The sequence below is a fragment of the Ammodytes marinus genome (genome assembly GCF_949987685.1).
Source record: "Ammodytes marinus genome assembly, chromosome: 2".
Classification (NCBI taxonomy): Eukaryota; Metazoa; Chordata; class Actinopteri; order Uranoscopiformes; family Ammodytidae; genus Ammodytes; species Ammodytes marinus.
In genome coordinates, this window is record NC_137231.1 from 24170780 (window position 1) to 24195877 (window position 25098).

General features: G+C 40.2%; 1 protein-coding gene across 2 annotated transcripts; it reads left to right on the top strand.

Moving 5' to 3' along the window:
* Window positions 1–8372: 8372 nt before the first annotated feature.
* Window positions 8373–12157, top strand: LOC307269143 (homeobox protein orthopedia B-like; the record flags this gene model as incomplete). 2 transcript variants are annotated; one of them, XM_080051986.1, is made up of 3 exons in its annotated part: window positions 8373–8448; window positions 8794–9185; window positions 11654–12157. In XM_080051986.1, the coding sequence occupies 3 exons, from the start codon at window positions 8373–8375 to the stop codon at window positions 12155–12157; spliced, it is 972 nt and encodes a 323-aa protein (XP_079908112.1). The 2 variants fall into 2 exon arrangements, with proteins under 2 accessions (XP_079908112.1, XP_079908113.1); XM_080051987.1 differs by having other exon boundaries at window positions 8373–8409.
* Window positions 12158–25098: the final 12941 nt, after the last annotated feature.

Consider the following 25098-nt stretch of genomic DNA (forward strand, 5'->3'; position numbering starts at 1 on the left):
GGGATTGTGTGTTGCCATCATTAATCGTGAGGGATATATGAGAATGGACAGTTAAGGCAAATGTTCATCTCTTATTCCAAATACCATGTAGGCCAGTGTTATGCAGCCACACATGCTATTTTTAACCGTGCCCACAGACTCCTCAGAGGTTCAAATCAAGAAAGGAAATAAAGGAAAAGTCACTTAGGCATATTAATCAAGGTAGTGTAGCCTACCTCTGCGGAGTTCATTTTGGGAATAATGAATAGTATGTGGAAACGGAATGAAAAGCCTTTCAACCCAGCATCAGTAGGTCGTTCTGGTTTGGAGAGAATTAATTCACATCTCTCCCCTTCTCTGACCTGCTTGCCTCGCTAGAAATATGGCTAATAACGGCTATGTTCATTTATTGACTACATTAGCGAATATGTATATATCCTAACCTCATTGTTTCAATATCTTAAATGCCAATCTACCTATTTTTTCAGAGTGATAATGAGATGTTTTTAGATATCACAGGCGCGCTCAGTTCAATTAGGCTAAAATGACATCTGCTTAATGGTTTCTTTATTTCTGTAGCACTGGAAACAATTACATAGTTGTCTGTAAGATTGTAAACCGTTGAATTGTCTTTGTTGTTTAAAGAGTCGTTCTTAATTTCTAAGTAGTTTGGTGGAAGTGCATTTAAAAATAAATAAGTGTTTTGATGAATAAACGTATTGCTATTTCCATCTCTAGCGTTAATACCTACCGGTATTGCAGCATTTAGGACTGGAGTCCTGCAAATAAATAAATAATTGGTTAAGGGTGTCTGTATGAAATTTTCAAATATAATTGATTATCATGCAACAGCAGAAGGTTTGATTGGCTTTTTTAGAGTGAAAACCTCCGACGTCCCCGGCCTATTTATCCACTATATAACCATGTTGTAAATACACTGTTGCTCCCTTGCACAACCTTCGGCTGTCCACTAACAGACAGCCTGTCCAATTAAAAGTGGCCATCGATTATAGATAGCTGCCTGCTGGCATATGAGGGAGACAATGTTGGATACTATGCCACTGCCAATACAGGCCACAGTTAGCCATGTACTAACCAGAGCTGACACCGGCATATTAGATCTGGACTGGGTTAATTCACCTGCAGTTGGCCCCTGTGTTAGCTCTATAGCGCGGTGGTTTACCTGCCCAGTCTAAATGGTGATCATTAAGTTGCTTCCAGCAGCCATGATCGGTGCAGAGCGGCTCATATCATTGATTAAAAAGGAAAGGCTGATATCGCAGTTATTCCAGATCCTTCCTCACCTTCCAGCGGCCATACAGACCTCAGGGGGCAAATGGGAGACACATTTAAGATCAAATCAAATTGTGTTTACAACGGAACAATATTTCATGCCACCAGTTCTACATGGTGAGTATTTAATGGCATTTTGCCATTTTTGTTTTAGTTTTTGGAGTGATCAACATAGCCTACCTTTCTGATTAAATTGTAAAAACAAAAAATACAAACAAAAAAACACTTTTAGTAGGCTATAGAGGGCGATACTGTGATAAAATGACAGTACGCTACTAATTTGTATGTCTGGGTGGAAATAGCTAGGGCCTCAGCTCATAGTTATCCCTTGTTATCGTGTGTGAAAGCCCCTGAACCTAATTCCAATTTTTCCCCTCTCCTATTTTCCAGCAAGCTGCTTTCCCATTAACTTTGGGAAAACACGGTGGCAGGTCCATTTAAAAAGCCCGTGCTCCACCCTTCCCATAAGCGCCACGGCTCAGGAAAATAAGAAATTAAGCGCAGGGCCCCATTTCATCATCAGCCCCTGTCTCTCCCCCAAACACAGAGGCGGCATCCTCTCATCGCAGCTCCCGGAGGGCGGGACAGGCGAGCTTTACCTTAGCATATGTTAACTATTACAAGATGTCTTGATGGAACACAACGACAATGACTGGTAATTGACATAAAATATGACAAAGTGTTTGAGTATTTCTGTGGAAAGCGTCGCGTATTACGGCGTATCAGCTCCGTAATGTGACTGATTAATGAAAGATCGGCCTCGCACTCACTCAGCTGATTCTGTGAAAAATGAGTTTTGTGTTGTCATTCCGACAAGCCGGCAACGACGGCCGGAAAAGACTATTAGCCTGAATCATTATCAATAGCCACATTTTCAAACTCTATTATGGCAATCAGGCTAGAATTTATTCAATAGATTTAGTTCATTTGGTTGTAATTGATAAATAATCAAAATGTATCAATGTACTTGCACACATTTCACTAACAATCAGGGAAAACTGCCCCATTTACCAGCTGACTTGGTCCAAATTAGGGCTAAATTGATGATCAATTAATCTTGGGAGGGGTAGTGCACCGTGTTTAGCAGAGAAGCAGCAGAACTGTGGCGGAGTGGATGGAGGGGAGGAAGAAGAGGGAGAGAGGAGGAGAGAGAGAGAGGAGGAGGAGACGAAGAGAGGATGATAAAAGGAATGGATGGATGGGAATGTGTTTGGTTTGTGAAGTGAGAGACGAGCTGAACTGGCTGGGTGAGTAAAGCACTGTAAACACGAGGAAGCTGCAAGGTGCTATGGGCGGCAACAACAAAGAAATGCAATGTGTGTGTGGGTGTGTACTTGTTTTATTTTATAGGTGTTCTGCATTGCTCGAAAATACAGCATCACACTATGTGTGCATTATTACATGTATATCTTTCTCTCTAAAATGATTGGTGTGTGTGTGTGTGTGTGTGTGTGTGTGTGTGTGTGTGTGTGTGTGTGTGTGTGTGTGTGTGTGTGTGTATCCTATACCTTTCAGCGTGAGTGAGTCACACACCCCAAATATATCAGGTACATCAAGTTGGGCAAGTCAGACTGAGCAAGGTCAAACAGACTGATCCCATTTATTCTTTAATTTGCTGAGGCATTAAATTGCATGATGTGACTTTGCTGCAGTTTGATAATTACCAGCACATGTTTCTAATTTCAAGCTACTCAGAGACACTGCTGACCCAAGTCCTCCCCTTTATTATGGTATTTTAGGATAATAAGTCTGTGTAGAAGGTGTGTTTATGTGTGTTAGCAGATGCATTTACAAGAATAACAACAAGTCATTCCCGGCACCACTGTTCATATATAATGACGTTATTACTTATTCTTCTTTCTCACAAAGCATCTTTGGTTTTCTTGGGTAATGAAAATATTTCATAACACATTACATATGGCATGAGATCATTGGTTAGCCCTTATTATGACAACATCCCCTCACTCTTTTAAATACAGTGTTGTGGTTTAGAACGATTCAAACTTTAGCTGCTGTGTGGGAAGAAAAGGGGTCTCGCTCAGAGTGTCGAAGGCTCACTGGCACCTGTAATATAAGGCACTCATTACCTTCAATGATGCATTACAGCTTCCTAATGATGGAGCCACAGTAATGGAGCTAACTAATGACCGGACTTAAGAAAGAACATATTCTAATAGCTGGAGCAGAACTGGAGGGAAAGTCAAGGTGTCGGGGAGGAGAAGGTATTGGATGTGAAGACGTCTGGAGAAGCCTATGTGACTGAGGTCAGCATACAAATTCAATAGATCACAGGCTGGTTAATAGCCATAACTTGTCTGTTTAATATGTTGCTTCTGCTTTAAATGTGATGAAGTTAAGATAGGATTAATTAAATAAATTATAGTATTCATGCATAGAAATCCAGTTAACACATAGTAAAAAAGCACATTTAAGCACTGCTGTCAGCTGTGAGAAATAATGAAAACATACAGGGCTCATGATCCTGCAGCTTTTATCAAAAATTGTATTGCGATCCTCTGTAGGCGCTCTCAAGCAATAATCTGTCAAAACAGATCTCCAAGAAGATTTGTTTTGCTCTTGCCCTTTGACCCTGTATTTCCGAAATGCAGCTTTCATAAAAAGAGAAAAATAAACACTTTGATTTCATATTGCTCAGTTGCATTTGAAAATGTTTCCCCTTTTTTCAACATTTCAGTTTAATGATCGCATTCTAGGAATCTTTTCAAATTAAACTACTGTTGGAAAATCATCGAAATTTGTGTTTTGCCTCAATATATTGACAGTTCCTTTGAGTAACATTGGATGATAGACAGAATGAAACCTTAATATGTGCTTGTGATTTTGATATTTATGATTGTACTTGTGTATTGGACGCTGTGATTCTGAGCAGCCAGCATCGGCTTTCCCTAAACTTTCAGTGACTGTGATGTTTAGTGCTGCCACATTTCAGTCAATTAGGTGACTAATCAGATGTGACTAAGAGAGTTCTAGCTGAATACTCAATATTTATGGTCTCTTTGTGGGGAACAAGCTGCTATTAGTCAATAAATCATCACAACAACATCACAAATATGGTACGGTTTTATTAAGCACTAGCTTTTCCAAGGCCCTTCTCAGACTGTATAATACACAACATAAATTGACAGGTTTTTCAATTGAATTGATCAATTGAGGGGTTGAAGAAGTAGCCAGAACCAGGGTTGTTGTGGTTATGCTGACCACTTAAATGTAGATGTATCTGTGACTGTGTAATGGGGCGACAAACTTACTGAGCCTCCAGAATCCACAGTAGACATGTATGAGGTACATAAGTCCAAGACACTTGGGAGAGTGATAAAGTGTTTTCATGAATTTACTTTTCCTTTGAGATATTTGGACCAATAAACCTGTCTAAACATTTTACCTTTATGTTCAATATTGACTGGAGGTGCTGAACTTAAAGTTGTCTAACCACATGTGCCTTTAACTTTAACCTGGGGTTGTTCACACTGGCTGTTTCCCCTAATTATAAATGAAAGGAGCATCCCAAACATAAAAACACCTGAGCATGGGGTCAGCTATTAACGTCAGAAATAATGAGACATTTTTAAAGCTGCTGAGACTCTGAGCACCATCGTGTTAATGACACTTATTGTGACTTCCATTGCTATTTTAATAACCTGACAACCACCAACTATCACACAGGCACGCGCGCACGCACACACACACACACACACACACACACACACACACACACACACACACACACACACCAACCACAACCAAGCACACGCACGCGCCCATTCAATCACGCCGCCTCCTCGCCACACTCTCCGTGACACACGCCGCTTCCTCCTCATTAAGGAAATCGCTCTTCTTTGCTGATTATTTTATTTGAAGCCGTGATTACCGCTCTGTGCACCAGATCACGCAGTAACTGAGACCAGGCGGAGGGCAGCGGGTCTAATTGGGGCATGAGATGCGCGTGGTGGTGCAGCCAGGCTGGGTGGCCGAAGAGGGGAGCCTCTAATGGGCTTGCCTGTCTGTGGCCCTCCGCTCTCGCCTCTCTGCATCTCTCAGGCTCGGATGCAACGCACTTAGGCCTGCTTCTTATTCCTCCGACTGTCATCGAGTCACCTGCATAAAACTACTGTGATTTGTTAGAGCCGTTTCTGAAGATTGAAAAATCGATTTTCCTTTTAGATTTCTATAACTGGGTGAATGTTGATGTATAAGGCGATACACTATCCTGAACGTAAGAAATAACAGTTCGCCAACTGGTCCATTTTACAATTGTGTTGTGAGTGATCTTATGTTGCATGTGTCATTTTGTTCTTTGTATTGTTTTTTCCTGTTCTGCAAAGACACATATATGAGCAATGGATTTAACGCAGTTTGGTTGCTAAAAAACCGCGGAGAGGGTGGACACGGAATTCTTGATCTTTGAAATTGCTCTACAAAATTGCATTTGTTTTTGGTGTGCTTCCATTAAAAGTGTCTCCTCGCGTGTAAACAGCCGTTCCGCACTCAGATGCGCCGCATTAACCCAGGAGGATTGTATGTGAGTGTGTTTTTACTAGGAAAGATTGATGCGGTCCAGTTAGGGAGGCTGAGTGAGACATAGACCCATTTCAAGTGGGTTCCTCTTATCACAGCAATAAGTTACAGCTCGAGGATCGGACAGCTGGGGGGATATCTGCTATCCGGGCTGTTTTCACTGCAACAAACCGCAGTATCAATATTTATCACGTATGGGTCTTCAATAAAGGAGCTGTCAAGAACGACAACAAGCTTTTGATTTGTACACCTGCCTAGTGTTAATTGTTTTGAATTAGAGTTTGTCTTTTAAATGTAAAGCTAACTCGTACTGGACCTAAAATAATAATTATACATATCATTGCTATCATTTGGTTGTTTTTAGTTGTTTTTGTAGTTATCAATATTTGTTGTTGTTGTTGTTGTTGTTATTGTGTTGTTAGATATTTTTGTATCTGTTGTGGTATATCTGCTGTTGTTCAATCTGTTGTATCTGACATTCTCTTAGCCCGTCTATTTTCTGTGAAAACTAATGATAAAGAAAAAATAAAGAAATATAAAATAAAAAAATTAATACAATAACAATGATCACTGTTTTAAAGTACTGTATAAGTACTTTTTTAATTTAAAAAAAAAATAAAAATAATGCACGATTTTATCAAATTACACTTAGACAGTAAGTCGATCAATTTCCTATAACTGTGAATAATAATAATGTGTGTAACTGAGAATAAAATTAATAATGTAACTAATGTATTATACATTTAATTCATTCATTCAGACCTTTACTTCAGCTAACATAATAGTATCATTATGCAAATGAAAATGTTGTGCAAAAATGGAAATAACCTCTGACAATCTTGGACTGAGGTCATTCCAATAATTACGTTTTTATGTAATCATTATTTTCTATATCAGTTGTCTTCATGCTTACACTTATTGGAAATCAAACAACTTCCAAAGCATACAGACCGTCTTTCCAGGCTCAAGCCGCTCACAAATGCAGGCTCGGCCTTACAACTCCCAGCACAGGGAGTCCCTCTGCTCTCGCCTGGTTTACACGTCTGAATCAAACGAATCGAGGCTCTGCTGCTGTTGATTGCTTCTCCTGAACCTTCGGGAGCTGGACGCAGCTTTCCTCATCTCACTGGACCATGATGCACCAGTCCATTTCCTTAGGTTTTCACGCTGTGCCACATATAGGCTGTATACTTCCGTGAGTCCCGGCAGATTGCGGTTGATGAGCATAAAAGATGAGCTGCAGGAAGAGAGAGAGCGGAGGGGGGGAGCCCGTCCTCGCTCGGACGCCTCCTTTGTGCGGCTGCAAAGAAACCTATTTAGTCCCAGGCGGTGGTCTATTCACCAGGCTCACCCTGACATCTGCCAAAAGCCCTCTCTAACCAGCACTGTCTGGAGCAGTAAGAGTGGAGTCCAGATCAATTGCTGTCCTGTTAATTGTATAATAGACCTACTTATGGACCTCTGCAATAGGGGGCACAATCGTTTAGGGTCCACCTGATTTTGTTTGAACCAAACAGGCCTAAATACCTTTAATTGCGCCCGCGTTGATGAAAAGTCGATGGGAGTTAAAGCGGCCGATCACTAACGGAGCTTAAATCCATCTGTACTCGTTTATTTATTTATTTCCTCGATTTGTCTCTACAAATCACCTGCCATGGGGGAATGGGAGTGATATTCGTTTTGTTTGTGGTCCAAGGACGGGAGGGGAAATGGGGTGCTGGAGAAAAGGCCTGGCGTTGTAAGTCCACACAGTGATCTGTGCAGAACACACTCAATCTGCTACTTCTCTCAGAAGTAAAACTGTATTTGTTTGAGAAATGAACAAAGTCTGATCAGCTTGAAAATTGCTCTAATTTATATATTTTTTTTATAGAAATGAATCCTCCCCTTCTGAAGAAGGGTCACTGTTTGTAATCAGGCTAATTGATATAAGCCAGTGTATTGAAAACTGAGATTTTGATATGAATATTTAAAAGTAACACATTTCTGTCTCAAAAACTGTAAGCTCCATATCTCCTGCAGCAGGAGATGTCCTGCTGCAAAATCAAACAAATACGCACGCGAGTTCACATGGGTTTTTATTTATGTAATTTTTTTTACATGTATATCCATATACAAACCGGAAGCCTTTCATTGCACAGGCTATATGAGATTAAACAAACACATTAAGATGTTTAACGTGGAATAATTTAAGCATGAAATGCTAATAAATCAGAGGACGGAATGGCAGAGGATTGAATTGAAATGTAGGGTTTCGTGCGCGTTTGGGTCGCACGCGTGCGTGGATGCGTGCGTATGTGTGCACAAGAAGAAGAAAAAAAGAGGTGGGGGGAGTCACGTCGCTGACATTTCCAGGCTCTCGCTCTGATTGGCTCTTATTTGAGGAAGCTCACGGGTTCTTTCAACTAATAAGCGCCTCCCCATCGCTCTAAAGGACATTATAATGCAAGGGACCTCCTTTTTTAACCACAAACCGAATTTTCGTTCATTTAGATATATACTTTTAAATTGCCCCAAAGTTGTAGGATTGTTTTTGACCGCTTTTCACCCTGGAGCGGTACGCGATGCTCTCTCACGCCGACCTCCTGGATGCTCGGCTGGGTGAGTTATCATCACTAAACTCCGGCCCTAAACTCCAGTGTAAGACTTCAATTTCTTATTCTACCTTGTGAATTGATAGATAGAATGTTTAGTTAATTATGTTAACAGCTAAGTGGTTTATCGTTGGTCGTAGCAATTATTTATAGTAATTTATCAGGAATGTTTTAATGTGACAGCCAAAATGTTGAATGTGACAGCCAAAATTACGGAATAAAAAGACGACATAAGCTATATTGAGTTTATTTGTTCTGTTCTGTTCTATAAATTAATCTAACTCTTCTGTCTTAGAGAAGCAAAGCTATTTCATGTGAGCCTCAGTTAAAGATGCTTCGCATCCAGATTTCATGTATTTACTCAAGGCATCTCTCCTCCCCATCCTCTCAGGGATGAAGGATGCTGCAGAGTTACTCGGACACCGAGAGGCTCTCAAGTGCCGACTGGGAGGCGGCGTGCAGGACCAGGGGCATCCGGGAGACATGGCCCCTGGTTCAGACTCTGTAGAGGGAACCACTCTGCTGCCGGGAGAAGACATCTCCACCGTGGGATCCAACTCTGGCGGCATGTCGGTGAACGGGAAGGAGCAGGAGAAGCAGCAGCAGCCGCAGCAGCAGAGCTCCGGGCAGACCCAGAGCCAGAAACAGAAACGGCACAGGACGCGCTTTACCCCCGCGCAGCTCAACGAGCTGGAGCGCAGCTTCGCCAAGACCCACTACCCAGACATCTTCATGCGGGAGGAACTGGCGCTGAGGATCGGCCTCACCGAATCAAGAGTTCAGGTAAACACGTGTGCAGTGTGTCGATGATTGTATAGTATGCAAACACTGGCATGATACTAAGGCAGGGTGTGACTTTGGCTCCGGATTGAATCTTGTGTTGGTTTTTCATCCTCATATAAATGTCCGAAAACCATTTTATAGAAATGAGCTTAGAATGTAGTGAGCAAAATAGGCGTGATTCGCAATTCGAAAACGAGGTGCGTTGCAAAAGATGTTTAATCTGTTTTAAATGTGTCATAAAGTTGTTAATTAATGTGTGTTTGTATAGCCCCCAGAGATGTTTCGGCCATTAGTGTGTTACATTTTGGTTTCAAATGCTTGGAAAATCAAAGTTACGCGTGTGTGTGTTTGTATTGACGCTGATGGAGCAGTCTAAACAAAACCAACCCATAATTTAAAGTACACTAGATATTCATTAAAGTTGTGTAATCATTTTGAAATATTTACTTTTCTTAGATTAATATAGGCTACATCACTATATACCTTTAAAATAGGCTCATTGTACGTATAACATTTAAAAAATTAAAATTAAAAGGGAAGGAAGGAAGGATTTGGGATTCGTTGTGTTCAAATATTCTTAACAGCTGTTTGAGAAATTGTATTGACTCAAGACAGTTTTATTTTAATTATATTATTCAAATTTATTTTTTTCGTTTTGACCGATAGTAATCAATGATTAATTTCAAGAAGCTGTGTCGCATCCATTAATAAATGGATCTGTCCCACTTGTTTCACTTGCAGATCAACAGCAGGAATCCTTTAGTCACCAAGTCAAAAATATTCAGACATCTTTTATTATTTTAAGAAAATATTGTATAACCCCACCTGTTTTTTGAAATATTTAAATTGAGGACAAAATAATTGTTCACGTGGCTTTACCAACAAATGTATTTACATTATTTATTTTCCTGGGAAATTGAACATATGAAATAATTTAAACTGGCTAACATGATGTGCTTATCATTGAACTATATAGCATGCAGTATCACAAGCTTACCAGGCTCTGATAAACCAAACACATTATCAACCAATTTCAGTCTTATTTATAACAGTGAACGGGTTATTAACCAGTGATGTAAAATGCTTGCAAATGATCCCACTGAAAGTAATAAAACCAGTATCATCATTAGTCACTTTAATAATCAATTCTTTATTTTAACCTAGAATAGGATCCTAGTTGCTCGGAGGAGGTCGGCTCCTGCTGGCTGTTGGTAAACATTAGTGCAGGCCGTGCAGGTGCAGCTTTCAGTGGGCGTGCAGGCCCGCGTGCGTGCGTGCCTGCCTGCCTGCCTGCCTGCCTCCACAGCCTCTCCTAAAATGCCCTATCAGCGACGTCTTAATAGGACCGAAGAATATATTGTACTTTTTTAATGGAATGAGAAATTGCATTTTCTTTCCCCCCGTCCCCCCCCCCCCGTCCCCCCCGAGTGTAATGGGTTTGGGCGACGTTTCACGGATGGCTGAGCGGAATGAGAGCGAGATTTCACTTTTAATACGAGGCATCGACTCTGGGCTCCTCGCGCGTATTAATCACGCCCGTAGATGATGAAATCTTTATAAAGACCAACGGGGACGCGCGTGCGTTTTTAGCTGCGTACTTGGGTTCGGTTTGTGGTGCGAGCGCGTGCGTGTGGATGGATAAGATTTTATTTTCACATAGGCTTATTTGTGTAAGCCTACATTAATGCTGGCTATTGTATTAAGGACCAAATAATATTTAGGGCAATTTTCTGTTAATCTGCTTGTAAATAAGATGTTAGATAAATAAATAGTGTGGCCCATGCTGCACTACAAAAATAACACTATTCCTAAATAAAAAGCAGTGACGGCTGCATTTTGAATTCAAAGCACCTCCTATAAAGGAGTATTGTGTTTTATTGAAAATTAAAATCCTTACCTTCGTATTTCGATTGTTTCAGTTCCATCCATAATATCTTCGAGAACGATTTTTTTAGTCATATGGCTGTAATAATACAGTTTATAATGATTCGTGGATTATGTTTATATTAGACATTCTCCCTCAAAGTTATTGGACAGGTGTGTGTGTGTGTGTGTGTGTGTGTGTGTGTGTGTGTGTGTGTGTGTGTTTGTGTGTGTGTGTGTGTGTGTGTGTGTGTGTGTGTGTGTGTGTGTGTGTGTGTGTGTGTGTGTGTGTGTGTGTGTGTGTGTGTGTGTGTGTGTGTGTGTGTGTGTTTGTGTGTGTGTGTGCGTGTGGTTTTGCTGGATTACCATTATATATGTACTCGTGTCTTATTAGTGTCAAACTAATGTTTGGCTTAGTTTAGGCGGGATTGTAGTGAGATGATCGTGCGTAATAGTCTTTTTCTCGCATGGTTTCACCATGGACTTGCTTCAAAGATCCACCTTACTGCCCGTCATCATAGAGTCATATAAAAAGATATCGCTCTAAACGTGTGTTCCACCGTCTATCTTTCTTATGGCTCACGGCCCCGTTTCTCTGCTTGCAGGTTTGGTTCCAGAACAGACGCGCTAAATGGAAGAAAAGGAAGAAGACCACAAATGTTTTCCGCTCCCCGGGCTCGCTGCTCCCAACATCGGGCCTGCAACAGTTCTCTGCCGCGGCCGCCATGGAGAACAGCCTGTGCTCCTTCCACTCCAACGACACTCGCTGGGCCACGGGGATGCCCGGAGTCTCCCAGCTGCAGCTCCCGCCGTCCCTTGGTCGCCAGCCGGGTATGCACCAGTCACTGTCACAGTGCAGCCTGGGCCCTGGCCCTGGCCCAAACTCCATGGGTCTCTCCAACGGCCTGTCCTCCAACGGCCCCGGTCTGCAGTCCCACCTCTACCAGTCGCATTTCCCCGGTATGTCGGCCTCTCTCTCCGGCCCCACGAACGTATCGGGCTCCCCACAGCTGTGTAATTCCCCGGACAGTGACATGTGGAGAGGGACAAGCATTGCTTCACTGCGGCGCAAAGCGTTGGAGCACACAGTGTCCATGAGTTTCACTTAGTGACTTTAAAAAAAAACACTACCCCCCCTGTCCTACTAACTCCCTCTCCCAGCCCCACCATGTGGCTCCTTTTCTGTTTTTATTCGCGCTATTTAGATCATAACGAGAGAAGGAGCGAGCTAATCAGACCTGAAATGTGAGAAAATGGAGACTGTATCTGACTTCAACTAGACATGATGACAAAAAGAAAAGAACAACACTGATGCACAAATGGAAGAAAAAAAAAACTTTGGTTTGGGGTTATTTATCTTTATTCAAAAGGATTTTATCAAGTATTGATGATAAACACTATTGTAATGATCTTTAGACTATAGGCCCTAATTACTGAGAGCCAAGCAATCGTCGTATTTTCGTTTTCACTGAGTGCGTATTTACGCACACATGTTATTGTGTTCAGGTGAAGTTGTGTTATGTCAAACGGTTATTTATAAGATTGGGTATAATATTTTGGTGACAGCCTACCACACACACGCACCATACTGTAGGCGGGCCTATTGAACTGGACCTCAGGCATGCACTGTGCATGTGGATTTAAGCGCTTGGATGAATTAAGGAGAAAATGATGCCCTCTCAGAATGTAAGGCGACGTCAGTCTCGCCTGCATGAGACGGGAGCACAGACCGAATGAGGAAAAAACGTGATCTTTCAGTAGGCCTACTCTGTTTTAGGATGTTTTGTGTAGATAAAACATTCTTGCTATGTACCCGCTGGTCTTTTTTGTGAAATGTTTTAACTTATTGTATGTGCTATTACTTGACACATTTCTTAAATGTTTGATCTTACATCGAAATGCACCACGTTGACGGGTTTGTACCAATTTCAAATGAACAAACAAATAAAAGTAATTTTCAAGAATGTCAAAACAAGAATGATTCATGTCTCCATTAAATTAATGAGTCATAATGACCATTTTGTACAACAAATGTAAAGGCACTCTATATAAATAGTGAAGTGACTCTCAGTACTGACCTACCCTTGTTGTAGGTTATTGATGGTACTTTTTATATTTTGATGTTTGGGGATTATTTATAATTTATTTTGAATAAATCCATCAAAAATAATAATTGAATAATTGCAATATTTTTTCCAATATTATAGTGTATGATAGGCTTGACCGCTTATTCCCAGGAGGTAATTTTGGTCAGTGGTCGTTACTTGGTGACCTGTATGTATTTACTATTTATTTATTTTTCGTTTATTTTTTTACAGTTTGAGGTGACAGAGTTAAAGTGTTTATGAAGGGTGACTTGTCCCACGATGGCAGACAGCAGCGGTAAAGATGTCAGTGCTGTGATGTGACGGTCATTGCCTCTAGCCATGACGGTCATCCTGAGCGGACTGGATGGACTGTAACTAAGCGGGGGGAATCACATGCCTGTGTGTGATACCAGCCTATAGTTTCTCCCTTTTATTTTATGGTTAAACTTGGTTGCTATGATCCTAAACTGCCAAGCAGAAATTAACACCTTTTAGTTGCAGCAAAACTAAACTAGCAAGATCCAACTGGTTATTATAGACATGCCAGAAGAGATGAAAATACAAGGCTACCCAGTTCTCATAGGAATTGTATACAGAATCAAATATTAGGGAAACTGGAATGACACTATAATTAAGCGTATCAATAACTATTAATATACTTTACATGTCAACCTTTATCTGGGTCACATTTTAGTCTGATATATATGCAGGTTTCCCCTGTGTACATTGCATTAGGGGCAACAGTACCATTTGCCAAATGTATATTTGTACATAGCATTTAGGCCCAGTAGCTAATCGTTGGTGTCATCAAAATGCTTCAATAAGGCTATCTTCAACTTCAAAGTCACAGATGGACCTTCTGGGCGCTTCTGTTGTACATTGTTCTTTCTGCTCATACTGGTGTATGTTTCTGCAAGGTCACTAGACTCTCACACAAAGACTGACTTCATATTACACTCATTTTAGGAAGATGTAATTACAACAATAAGCTTTACGCCAATATTTAATAGAGTTATACCTAGACTGTTTGTCCTACTACAACGCATGATCAATAACAAGTTCATTTGCTTAACCTCAGTCTTCTTATGCAGCACGAGCAGCTGTTTACGGAGGGAACTGTCTTGCACCAATCAATCAAGTGCCCTAACTAAGTGATGAGCCCAAATCCAACGAGCAATGAGCAAAATATAATGAATCAAGTAAATAAAATAAAAAATGTATGATCAAGGCGTTTTTGGGGCTAATCCCATTATGTAGAGAAAAAAAATCTAAATGTTCTAATTGAATTTATATTTTTCTGGCAACTACACTTACGACAGCATCCATAACATTATATTTTACTTATAATAATTGTTTGTTTTTAACGCTTTTAAATAAACAACTACAACAACCCTCTTATTTAGGAATCCAAACTCACATCAAGAAGTTGCGACTGACTTTTTTCATTATTTCTGATTTGTCATAATGCAGATTTGTTTGTTTACTTCATAAGTCATACAAACAAAAATAAAACTACAGATGATCAGTATGAAGCAGTTTTGCTTTTACACCTTTTGATCATTTGACATTGATTTAGAATTCCTCATTACTTGCCCATCAGTTTTGTAATGAGCAAAACTCTCACCTTGTTTGCGTTACTTTAGTTGCAAATTATACTGATGTGAGATGTAATGTCTATAGACTCAGACGCTGCCCCGAAATAAGTAAATAACATTTTTCCATGATGAAAGTGAGGGGACCTCACTGTCTATGTCAAAGATTATAAGTGTCAACTTGAGCCTGAAATCACAGCAGCTCAAATTAATCAGCGTGTTAACCTCATCTCGTTGTCGGCGCTGAGGCCAATTTACGGTCACGGGATGTAATTGATGAGATATGGCATTACCATAAGCAGTCCCACTGCCTGTAAACTTATAATTGGAATTTCTGTAACAATGCAGGGGGGTTAAACAAAGGATTAATCATAATTAACAAAACTTTTCTCACATTAAACAGTTGGTTTCCACCTTTTCTATTAACATAAATTAGTTTGCAGTAATTTACTGAATTATTGAAAATACCAACGCAAGTCAGGACCCTGAAAAAAATAAGTTATTCCACTCTGTGCTTTTACATTTGTACGTGTGTTACTGTTATAGGCAATTAGCTTGACTGTAATAGCCTGAAGTTTTCCCAAATACAATAACAGTTTAGACATTATTTCCAAGTAATTGTGTTTGTGTGCCATGCAGCAGTTTAACACAGGATCACACTGTGATTACATACAGATTGATTCAATGGACTATTAATATATATTTTTCTTACTGGAAGAAAGCCCAAATTACAGAAAACCAATAAAGAAAACCATGAGGATGCAAATGGACATTGAACTCAAAGACATTCTATTCCAAAATAAACTGACATATTTTGGGAAAACAAATGAAGGCCATTTTCCCTTAATTCAATGATGTTTACTAACTAGAAGTCATTGCTTATTTGTTTTACACTGTGTATTTACCTCTACACTACCCATCCCAGCTCTGGCCCTGCAGTCGTCGATCATCTTTTCAGAATGAATGCAGGTGGGCCACCTACCCTGCACAGGCATGTAATTACAAGATATTGCATGACAACAGTTGATCAAACGTTGTTACCACACAGCCAAACTGAATGCTGCTCCACCCATCCAGACTGGAGCTGCATGCAGCAGTGTGTTGTTCTGGTAAATCTAGCTCTATGTGTGGCTCAGCCCACCAGATCCAGCCCTGTGCTGACTACTGTGTCCTGGGCTGCAGTAACAGATGTGAAATCACATTACCCAAACGCTGCAATTAGTCTCACTCGCTCGCGGGTTAATGAGTTTGTGGAAATGTGCGACCCATTCCTCATTAGGTAATTTCTCATGCACTGATGAGAGAGGGAGAGAGATGTGGGTATAGGCTATAGCAACGCAGTGGAGATGGCATATAGTCTGCTCCAACACATACTGTAAAGCAGCGGCGGGGACACTGCAGCTGGACAATTATGGGTGGAAATGTATCACCTTGTCATGAATCATGGAATGAGACCTGCATGCATGCTGTTCTGTCTGAAAATGCCTGTGAAGTGAAGGGGGAAAAATAATTACTGTTTACATTGTCAGGTCTTCTGTATTTGCATCCAAGAGTTCAATAACAGAGGATTTGTAAAGCAGCTTCCACGGCCTGCTGGGGTTACATCAGTCTGTCTCATTATGGACTGGCTATGCGTATGTCCTCGCTGCGAGGCCAGAGAGGCTGTGGGTGAATAGACTGCTAGGGGCAAAGCTCTGTCAGGACACAATGGACGACAACAAAATAACTAATTAGCAATCAATTACCGACGTGTTTCTGCCCTGCACCTTTTATCTGGTTAGAGTGTAGAGCAGGTTACCACTCAACATGTCCCATTCACTCACACACACACAAACACACACCACCTGCTGCTGTATGTGTGTTTGCAGCAAATGTGAGTGGTTTTTGGTGAATTTGGAATTATTGCACGGGTGTATGTGGTTACCCAGTGATATGAGGTTTCATGCAAAAGCACGTAACCTCTCTCTGGTGTGATATAAAGGTGAAAAATATTCCAATTAATCCAATTTGGGCCTTTGGAGGAAGCTCCTTTTAGCGTGTCTGTGCCTAAGTGTGTAAAAGATGGTTGTTCATTAGTCTCATCTGTGCAAATCAGTCCCTAAACTCTCCTTTGTTGTATGGTATTGCTTCTAGTCATTGTTGGGATTTACATGAGGTTGATCAAAGTTTAGACCAAGAAGGATATGTTTTTGCATTAAAGAAATTTCAATCTACAGCCCCACAAATAGAAACAGAGATAAAATAAATGTAGTATTTACCTAATTTGGGTAGCTTCTACCTCCCTACTTCTCCACTGCTGTGTAATACACGCACGCACGCACGCACGCACGCACGCAGGCAGGCAGGCACGCAAGCACACACACACACACACACACACACACACACACAAACACATACACACACATACACACACAAACACACACATACGCACACATACGCACACACAGTGACATCTGGGGGGAAAGTGTGCTGTGAGGAGGCTGCGAGTGCCTCTCATGATAACAACTCTGCATCTCAACAACCTGCATCCATCATCATCAACACCAACATCTGCTCTGAGCCTCAACCTTAAATCTCTCTACTCTCCCTCCTCCCCCCTCTACCTCTCTCTGCTTTATCCCTCTCTCTCCCTTTCTCACTCCCTCCTTCCCTTCTTCCGCCTCTGGTCTGTCCTTCCTTTTCCTCATGAAGGGCCACTGTAGCTGCCCTTCTTTCTTTTCTTTTAAACCGCTCTGCTCAATCTGCTTTGACTCTCATCTGCAGAATGTGTTGTGGATGTGTGTTTTTTTTGCTTGTTCTGTTTCAGCCATCCCTAAAATCAATATTTAATGATGATGTTATCAGTGCTTTTATGTGTAATTTAGCCAGAGTTTCACTATGAATGAGATACTGTCAGCTTTATGGCGTCAAACATTTATTTTCTGTTAATGGGTGCTCCTGGTGGTATACAAACCAAAACCCAGTAGACGTCTGATGGATTTGTCTGTTTCATTTCTGTTCACGCATCCATTCACAGCCATTCGTGCATGCACACAGTCCATGTCTACCTACACACACACACAACACACACACACACACACACACACACACACACACACACACACACACACACACACACACACACACAGTCAAGTTGAGTTTACGACAACTTTAAAAGTATAAAACATTGCACATAAACGAGAAAGCTAGACTGATGTGACATTTCTTGGTTTATAGTACCAGAATACGATAATAAATCAGGCACTGGATGTGACTGTGTTGTTTCTTATTGGTTTGATCTTAAAACCCAATCAATCAAAGCAACAGTTTGGTTCAGAACACTCTACATTGCCCAGTTTTGACATTTCCAAAGCCACCACGACAATTACTTCACCCCTCTAGCTCTGGGAGCCAACATTGTTGAGAGGCAATAATCATGATAGTTTTTCTCAGTCATTTTTCTCCCAATAACAAGCCATTTTTAATCCAATTAGGAGTGCTAACGTGATAGGCATAATACCACGGCTCCTGGGACAGATGAGAGAATATGCAGGACATTTATCCCGACAGTCAATATTGGATTTCTCACTAAGCAGCTGTGCCTGCTCTCGCTGACATTCTCCACCTCTGCACAGTGATCCGTCCTGATTAAACAGGCTTTTCTACTTTATCAACATTCATTACATGCTCTGGTCATGCATAGCCACGGAAGCCAAGTTACATGCTTCACTTTGGGGTTTTCCTGCTGCGCTTCTTCTTGAACTCAACTGTTGAGTAAAAGATGATCTATCACATGGTTATATTTTGGATTTTTAGGTGGTGTTACATGGGGTGGTTATATGAACAGATAGGCGTGTTATGGTATTCCCCAAAAACTTTCCTCACCCTGACTGACAGGCAAGATGTGTTTTCACAAGCTAACTCTTAATGCAGGTGGCTCAATTATCTTGAACTATTACGTAGTTGGTCACATAAAGTTGGTTGGTTGGCTGTTTCAATATCCAACAGTTGCTCTATTTCATTTCTCGGTTTGAATCTCCTGATTGTAATTACATTTTGAGCACAGATGAGTCAGATTTCTGCTCATATTTCTTTCCTTATTCAGTTCACTTGCCTCTGTTCAGATACAGTGTATCTTCTTCAGTTTGAAGAACTTCATGATAAGAAAGCAACAATGATGTCAACAGCAGCTAAACATTGCCACCTTCTGGTGGCTGTTGAGAGGGGCACATGGCTGTGCAATTGTGTTTTTTATTCATTCATCCAATTATTTATTTATTAAAAAATAAATCTAGACAGATGGTCAATAGATTTGATCTCATCTTGGTATCACTTAATGAAAAATGTATGTTAACTCTACAGAGAGCAGTACAATTATTGGTACATCAGAACACAGCTAATAAAATGCAGAAAATGCATGAAAAAGAGGGCTGCTGTTTATAGCTGATTGCAGTCGATACATTTATGCAGTGTACTGAATCATTGTCATTGAGTGCATTGATTATGTGGACTAATCAATGTTTATTAGGCTGGGTTTGACTGGCCAGACCACAGTTGAGGCTAAATGATGAAGGAACACATTTACTGAGTGTCAACGGCCCACCCACCAGCCCCGAGCAGACAGGTCTGGGAGTTTGAGGGAACTTCGACCAGGGAACTTCAAACTGTATGTTATAGGGACAGCATATATTTAACATATAGGCATGATGTACGAGATCTGTCTGAATTCATTTAAAATGTTATAGAAAATTCAAAATTAACGTGTACAGTCCTAGTTTCTCCACAAGAACACTGAGTTTAAAGTAAAATAATATGACCCTGGCCTCCACTAAATTGAGTATTTGCTTGGGCCAAGGTTTTTTAAAATAAATCTTTATTTCTTCACACACGCACCAATTCTTCTTTATGATAATCATCTCCTTGACCTGCACCAAAACCTGAGGCCTTTGTGTTGATATAAGCAGGACACCACAAGTACCATAGTACCATAGTCCAGCTGGCAAACATGTGCTTCAAAACAACACTGACAATGGCAAACATGTAAACATGGATAAAAGTATCAAACTGGAGTCTCAAGAATGATGCAACAACAAACAAAAGAAGTAGTTGATGCTCTGCTGTTTTCACTCTGCGTGCAAGTAAAATAAACATTTTAAACACATAGAAGCTTCCTGAGACATAAAGAGTGTGGCCTGCAAAACATAACTGGCTCCATACGAATAGGAAGAGGTCCTGTTGCCATTATAGGCAGCATATACCCCATCATACACTACATTGAAGCAGGTGTGTTCTCATTGATATCGTCTCTCATTTGTTTTTTATTCTGATCCCTATGATGAACTTATGCATTACATAAAAAAACTCCCACACTGAAATCAAATTGTTTGTTTGAAAGATCACGAATAGTGTGCGTTCATAATTCAAATTTCTTTGAACTTTGCCTTGTTGATTTTCCACAAGGCCAAGCTTGGCGATCAGGCTCACATCAATCAAGGTTTATGATCAGATTAGTGAGTAATGAGGGAGCTATGAGGACCAAACACATAATGTTTATGCCTCTGAGCTGGGCGAAGGCCAAAGGTAATATGTTATCATGATGTCTGTCCATCTGTCCGTTTATCCGTCTGTCCGGGCCATTCTTATGAACGCAATATCCCTGAAACTTTGAGGAATTGTCTTCAAACTTTGCACAAATATACACTCTAATTTGAGGTGGAACTGATTGGATTTTCGATGTCAAAGGTCGAGATCACTGTGACCCCATGCCTCATGAACGCAATATCTCCAGAACCTTCTGAGAGATTTTTTGTGAAAATTGGCACAAACTCACACTTTAAAGCATTGCCTACCACCACTCTACTTTCACCGTCCGGTAATTGTTACCACCAGGCGGTCTTTCTAGTTTAATTTGTACCAAATATTTCCTCGATAATCAACCAAAATAGTGAGGATTTTGCTCCCTCAGCCCTTTATGTACATTTTGATCCACTGCACTCTGATTGTGTTTCTATGGGAAAAGAGGTCCCTTGCTGCTCAGGAAACAATCACTCCACAATGCACTCTGTAATTACGCTATCATGCACAATTATTCTCATCATCTCATCAATCATCCAAGCACAATTTATAAGTGTGTGTATTTCTTTACCAGGCCAAAGACAACTACGCTCAACATAAATTACATACATTTTTTACAGACAATTATTTTATGGTTCATTTTCTACATCATATTATTTGTTAAATCATTTTGAAGCATTTCTGTGACTGACCCATAAATGCTTCATTATGTTTTACGCTGAATGTCTTTGATAGAAGACTTCAACCGGTGAAAGCAAACCAAACAAACAAAGCCAGCATCCAATGGGAGTTACCAGGCCTCCCCTGAAGAACTCCGTTGGAAGGTAATTAAAAGAAGAGTGTGTTATCCATCGCTCCTCATTAATGCACCTTGAATTAACCACTTTCAGGGGAGAGGAATGGGGAGGAGGGGACAAGGGAGAAAATCTATGCAGGCTTTAAAGTAATCTCTCTCTGTCAGGCCGGTCCAAGCGGGGAGGGTCGGCTCATTACGGCCCCCGCAGGAGATGAATGGGTGAGTCAGCCAGTGAGGAGAGCCGGGCTGGAACGCTGTGTTGACGGACAGATTTGTGTGTGTGTGTGTGTGTGTGTGTGTGTGTGTGTGTGTGTGTGTGTGTGTGTGTGTGTGTGTGTGTGTGTGTGTGTGTGTGTGTGTATGTGTGTGTGTGTGTGTGTGTGTGTGTGTGTGTGTGTTTGTTGTGTGTGTGTGTGTGTGTGTGTGTGTAAGGGAGTTGGCACACCATGAACAGCAAAGCAAAATACTTAGCAATATGTACTGTCTCTACCAGGGAGCAGGTGTGCAGGAGCAGGTTGCATGCTGGGACACAAGGCCTGCTGAAGAGGCAAATGTCTAAGTTCAACAATCACTGTGATTAAACTTTGACCACATGGAGGGCTGACCACCACAACTGGAAAGCTTAAGCAATCATCACAGACCCAATCCTTAAGTTTTTTCTAAACTGCTTATATATTTAAACATCAAGTTCTGATGAGCAGAACTAGTTTAACTTTTAAGAAAATCCCTGTAAACTGTAATTCATGCAAATAATTAAACATGTTCCTTACTTTTGCCACTAGATGGTGTTGTAGTCTTTTGCCTTGCTCACAGAAGCAGCTAACACTTCCACTTGGACATATTTTTTATTAATTAGACAGCTTCCTTAATTGATTTTTTTTTAAACATTTCTGAATTTCATGGACATTTGCCAACTTTTGTAGACCAAATGAAAATGACCTGAATTAATATATGTGTTTGCTGGTCTGTGTTTTTATGTTGTGCCGACACATTTGTGTGATACTTTTGAGTTATGCGATGTTTACTTAATTAAATGTACAAGACAATTTGATGATTTTATGTGGCCACGTTTGCATTTTGTATTCTATTTATAAAGTGTTCAGAAAGGTTGTCGCTGAGCAGCCCAGGATGTTTATTCAGACTTTTAAGTTTTTTAGAGAAAGTGTGGGTAATATGGGAAGAGAGGTTATGATTATATTATATTATATTTTTGCCTATGAGTACGACGATGGTGAATGAATCGGCTCAGTTGTGGGAGATGGAAAGTCGTCATTTAGTCTGCTTGTTTTTTTGAGAAAATTCGGCGCTAGTTCCTAATTTCATATCATGTAGAAACCTGGCTGAGTGGAGGAGACAGAAGTTACGAGAGACGGAGAGCGAGAGAGAGAGAGAGAGAGCGAGAGAGAAACAAACTGTAGTAGGCTATACAGCTGTTTATAAACAGGCATAAAAGTGTCATATGCGAGAAAAAAAATATTATATTATATTATATTATATTATATTATATTATATTATATTATATTATATTGTATTATATTATATTATATTATATTATATTATATTATATTATATTATATTATATTATATTATATTATATTATATTATATTATATTATATTATATTATATTATATTATATTATATTATATTATATTATATTATATTATATTATATTATATTTGACGATGAACTCTGTGAATAGACTAGCATAATGTGAATTGATATATCTGTGCCATCATTTAAAGCCGCATAATTAGACTGTGGGATTACTCGTTAAAATCTATCGATTCATTTAATAAATTGAATTTGAACAATTACAGTATGTATCAAAGCACCACATCACACACATCGCAGCATTTGTGTGCAATTGGGTGCAACAGGGAACAGCACTTGAAGCACTTGATGGCACATGAAATGCTTGGATATACAAACACATACACACACACACACACACACACACACACACACACACACACACACACACACACACACACACACTATTCAGCATTTTGCAAATATTTTCTTCTTCCTCTGCAGTCATTCACATTAGCATAACACACTTTAGCAGTGAGACCCTGCAGGCTAATAGGTTCAGACATCTCAAAGCACTAATATAAGACAACTAATTATTGTCACTGACCACTGTCTTTTAAATTAAAGTAATACGCCTTGAATAGGTCATCAGCATTGTAGGGCAACAGGCTGAGGGGCTTTTAGACCAAATGTTATTCATTGCGTTCATTATCAATTTGTTTCTTTTTTGGTTTTATGGTTGTGTGTCTTTGGCATCACAGGCTTTCAGCCCTACCAGGAAATGTCAGCTATCATAAGCTTAAGATGAATTGCAGGCAAGAGTTTTATACAGAGTTTCTCATTCTATCAGATGTGTGCATGGACTCTAACATGGTGATCATCATCACAGTCATCTCCGTCTGAGTTTGACCTTTTACAGTGGCAGCATGGACACTAGCAATTAGTCTTGTCTAAATGAATTTGCCATGTTACCACAAACCCAACAACGTCACCGGTTTTCCTCTCTTTGACTGGCCTTCTCCCTTCATGCATCTACATTTTGTTTCATTTTCGTCATTGTGTTGTGCAAAATGTGACTCTTCACAGTTTGTTCATGTTTTGTCAAAAGTTATAATTAATACACTTGGATATATCTGTACATTTTAAAGCTCTGGCTTTCTGGTTTATTAACTGAACAACTGAACACATATTTTATTTGATCAATGTATCCGCTCTGAACTTGGTTTTGAAAGACAAATCACAAAACCTTTCCAGAATTTCTGTTACTGTAATAAAGGTCTTTAAAAGTAAGTATACCCAATTTACCCAATGGATGTCTCTAATGTTTTGCAATTCAACTGGTTGAGCCAGAGAAGCCAGAATTCACTGACCCCAGAGCAGAGAGGAGACCAAAAAGGGAGAGATCATATACAAAATATGGTACATCTGGTAACTCCTTGTGCCATTGGAGACAGATGGTAGTATTCATCCTTCCAAGGCAATCCCAAGCCGAGAGGTGGATAGAAACATGATACACACTGGGAATTAATAATGACTTTGAGGCAAAATCCACTAACGTTATACACTTGTAGGCTAACTCACAGGGGATTGGAACAGCAACCTGCACCAGTCACAAGCCTGCTCCTCTAAAAAATTAGGTCACCACTGCCTCATGATCCCTTACTGGCATCGCACTCACAACACAACACTGCAAATTGTTTTGTTTACAATGCCTGATCAACCCCGAAGCGCCCACTGCTGGGAATTTATCCTAGGTCGTTGCAGGGTATAAGCCCATGATTGTACATGTGTCCTTGTTTGAAGTAAGCATTTTATCTTTTACAAAAGAAGCAAAGATGAAATTCAAATTCTAACTTCTGCTATGTGTGATACCTAACTTTTGCAAATTGAATTTCCCCAAAACACATGTGCTTATGTGAATTTATACTTTCATTGCATTGTGTTTATTCATCAGGGACGACACCAGTTATTATACAGAGGAAGTGTAAATGAGCCAATGAGGTAAAAAGATGTGTAAGGTGTCAAATATGTTGCACATCTAATAAATGTACGTGCTTTTTTTTCTTTGCTTTTTTAGGGTTTCTAAATGTCAATATTTGTCAAGTTAGCCTTTTTCCTGAACTAATGTTTAGAACACATTTGGCATTGCACATTGCACAATGTAATGGCCTAACTAAGCAATTCATGTTGCGCTACAATTTCATGAAGTTTGGCATCTTTACAAAATTACTTTTAATTGGATTTTAATTGAACGAAAATATACGCAGCTATTATTAGTTCCTACGCAGTCGGAGCTTATTTAAGTATCCTAACAGTGGAATGAATGACAGGTTTCCACACATGATTAAAATGACTCAACGCTTGTCAGTGATCCTCGGATGTAGGCCTGCCTATCTTTCTGTGCCTCTATAAAAGCTGCCACCTCTCAGGCAGCGCCGTTGTTTCCCCCCTTCTGTTTCAGGACTCGCTTTACTGAGAGACGCACTTCAGG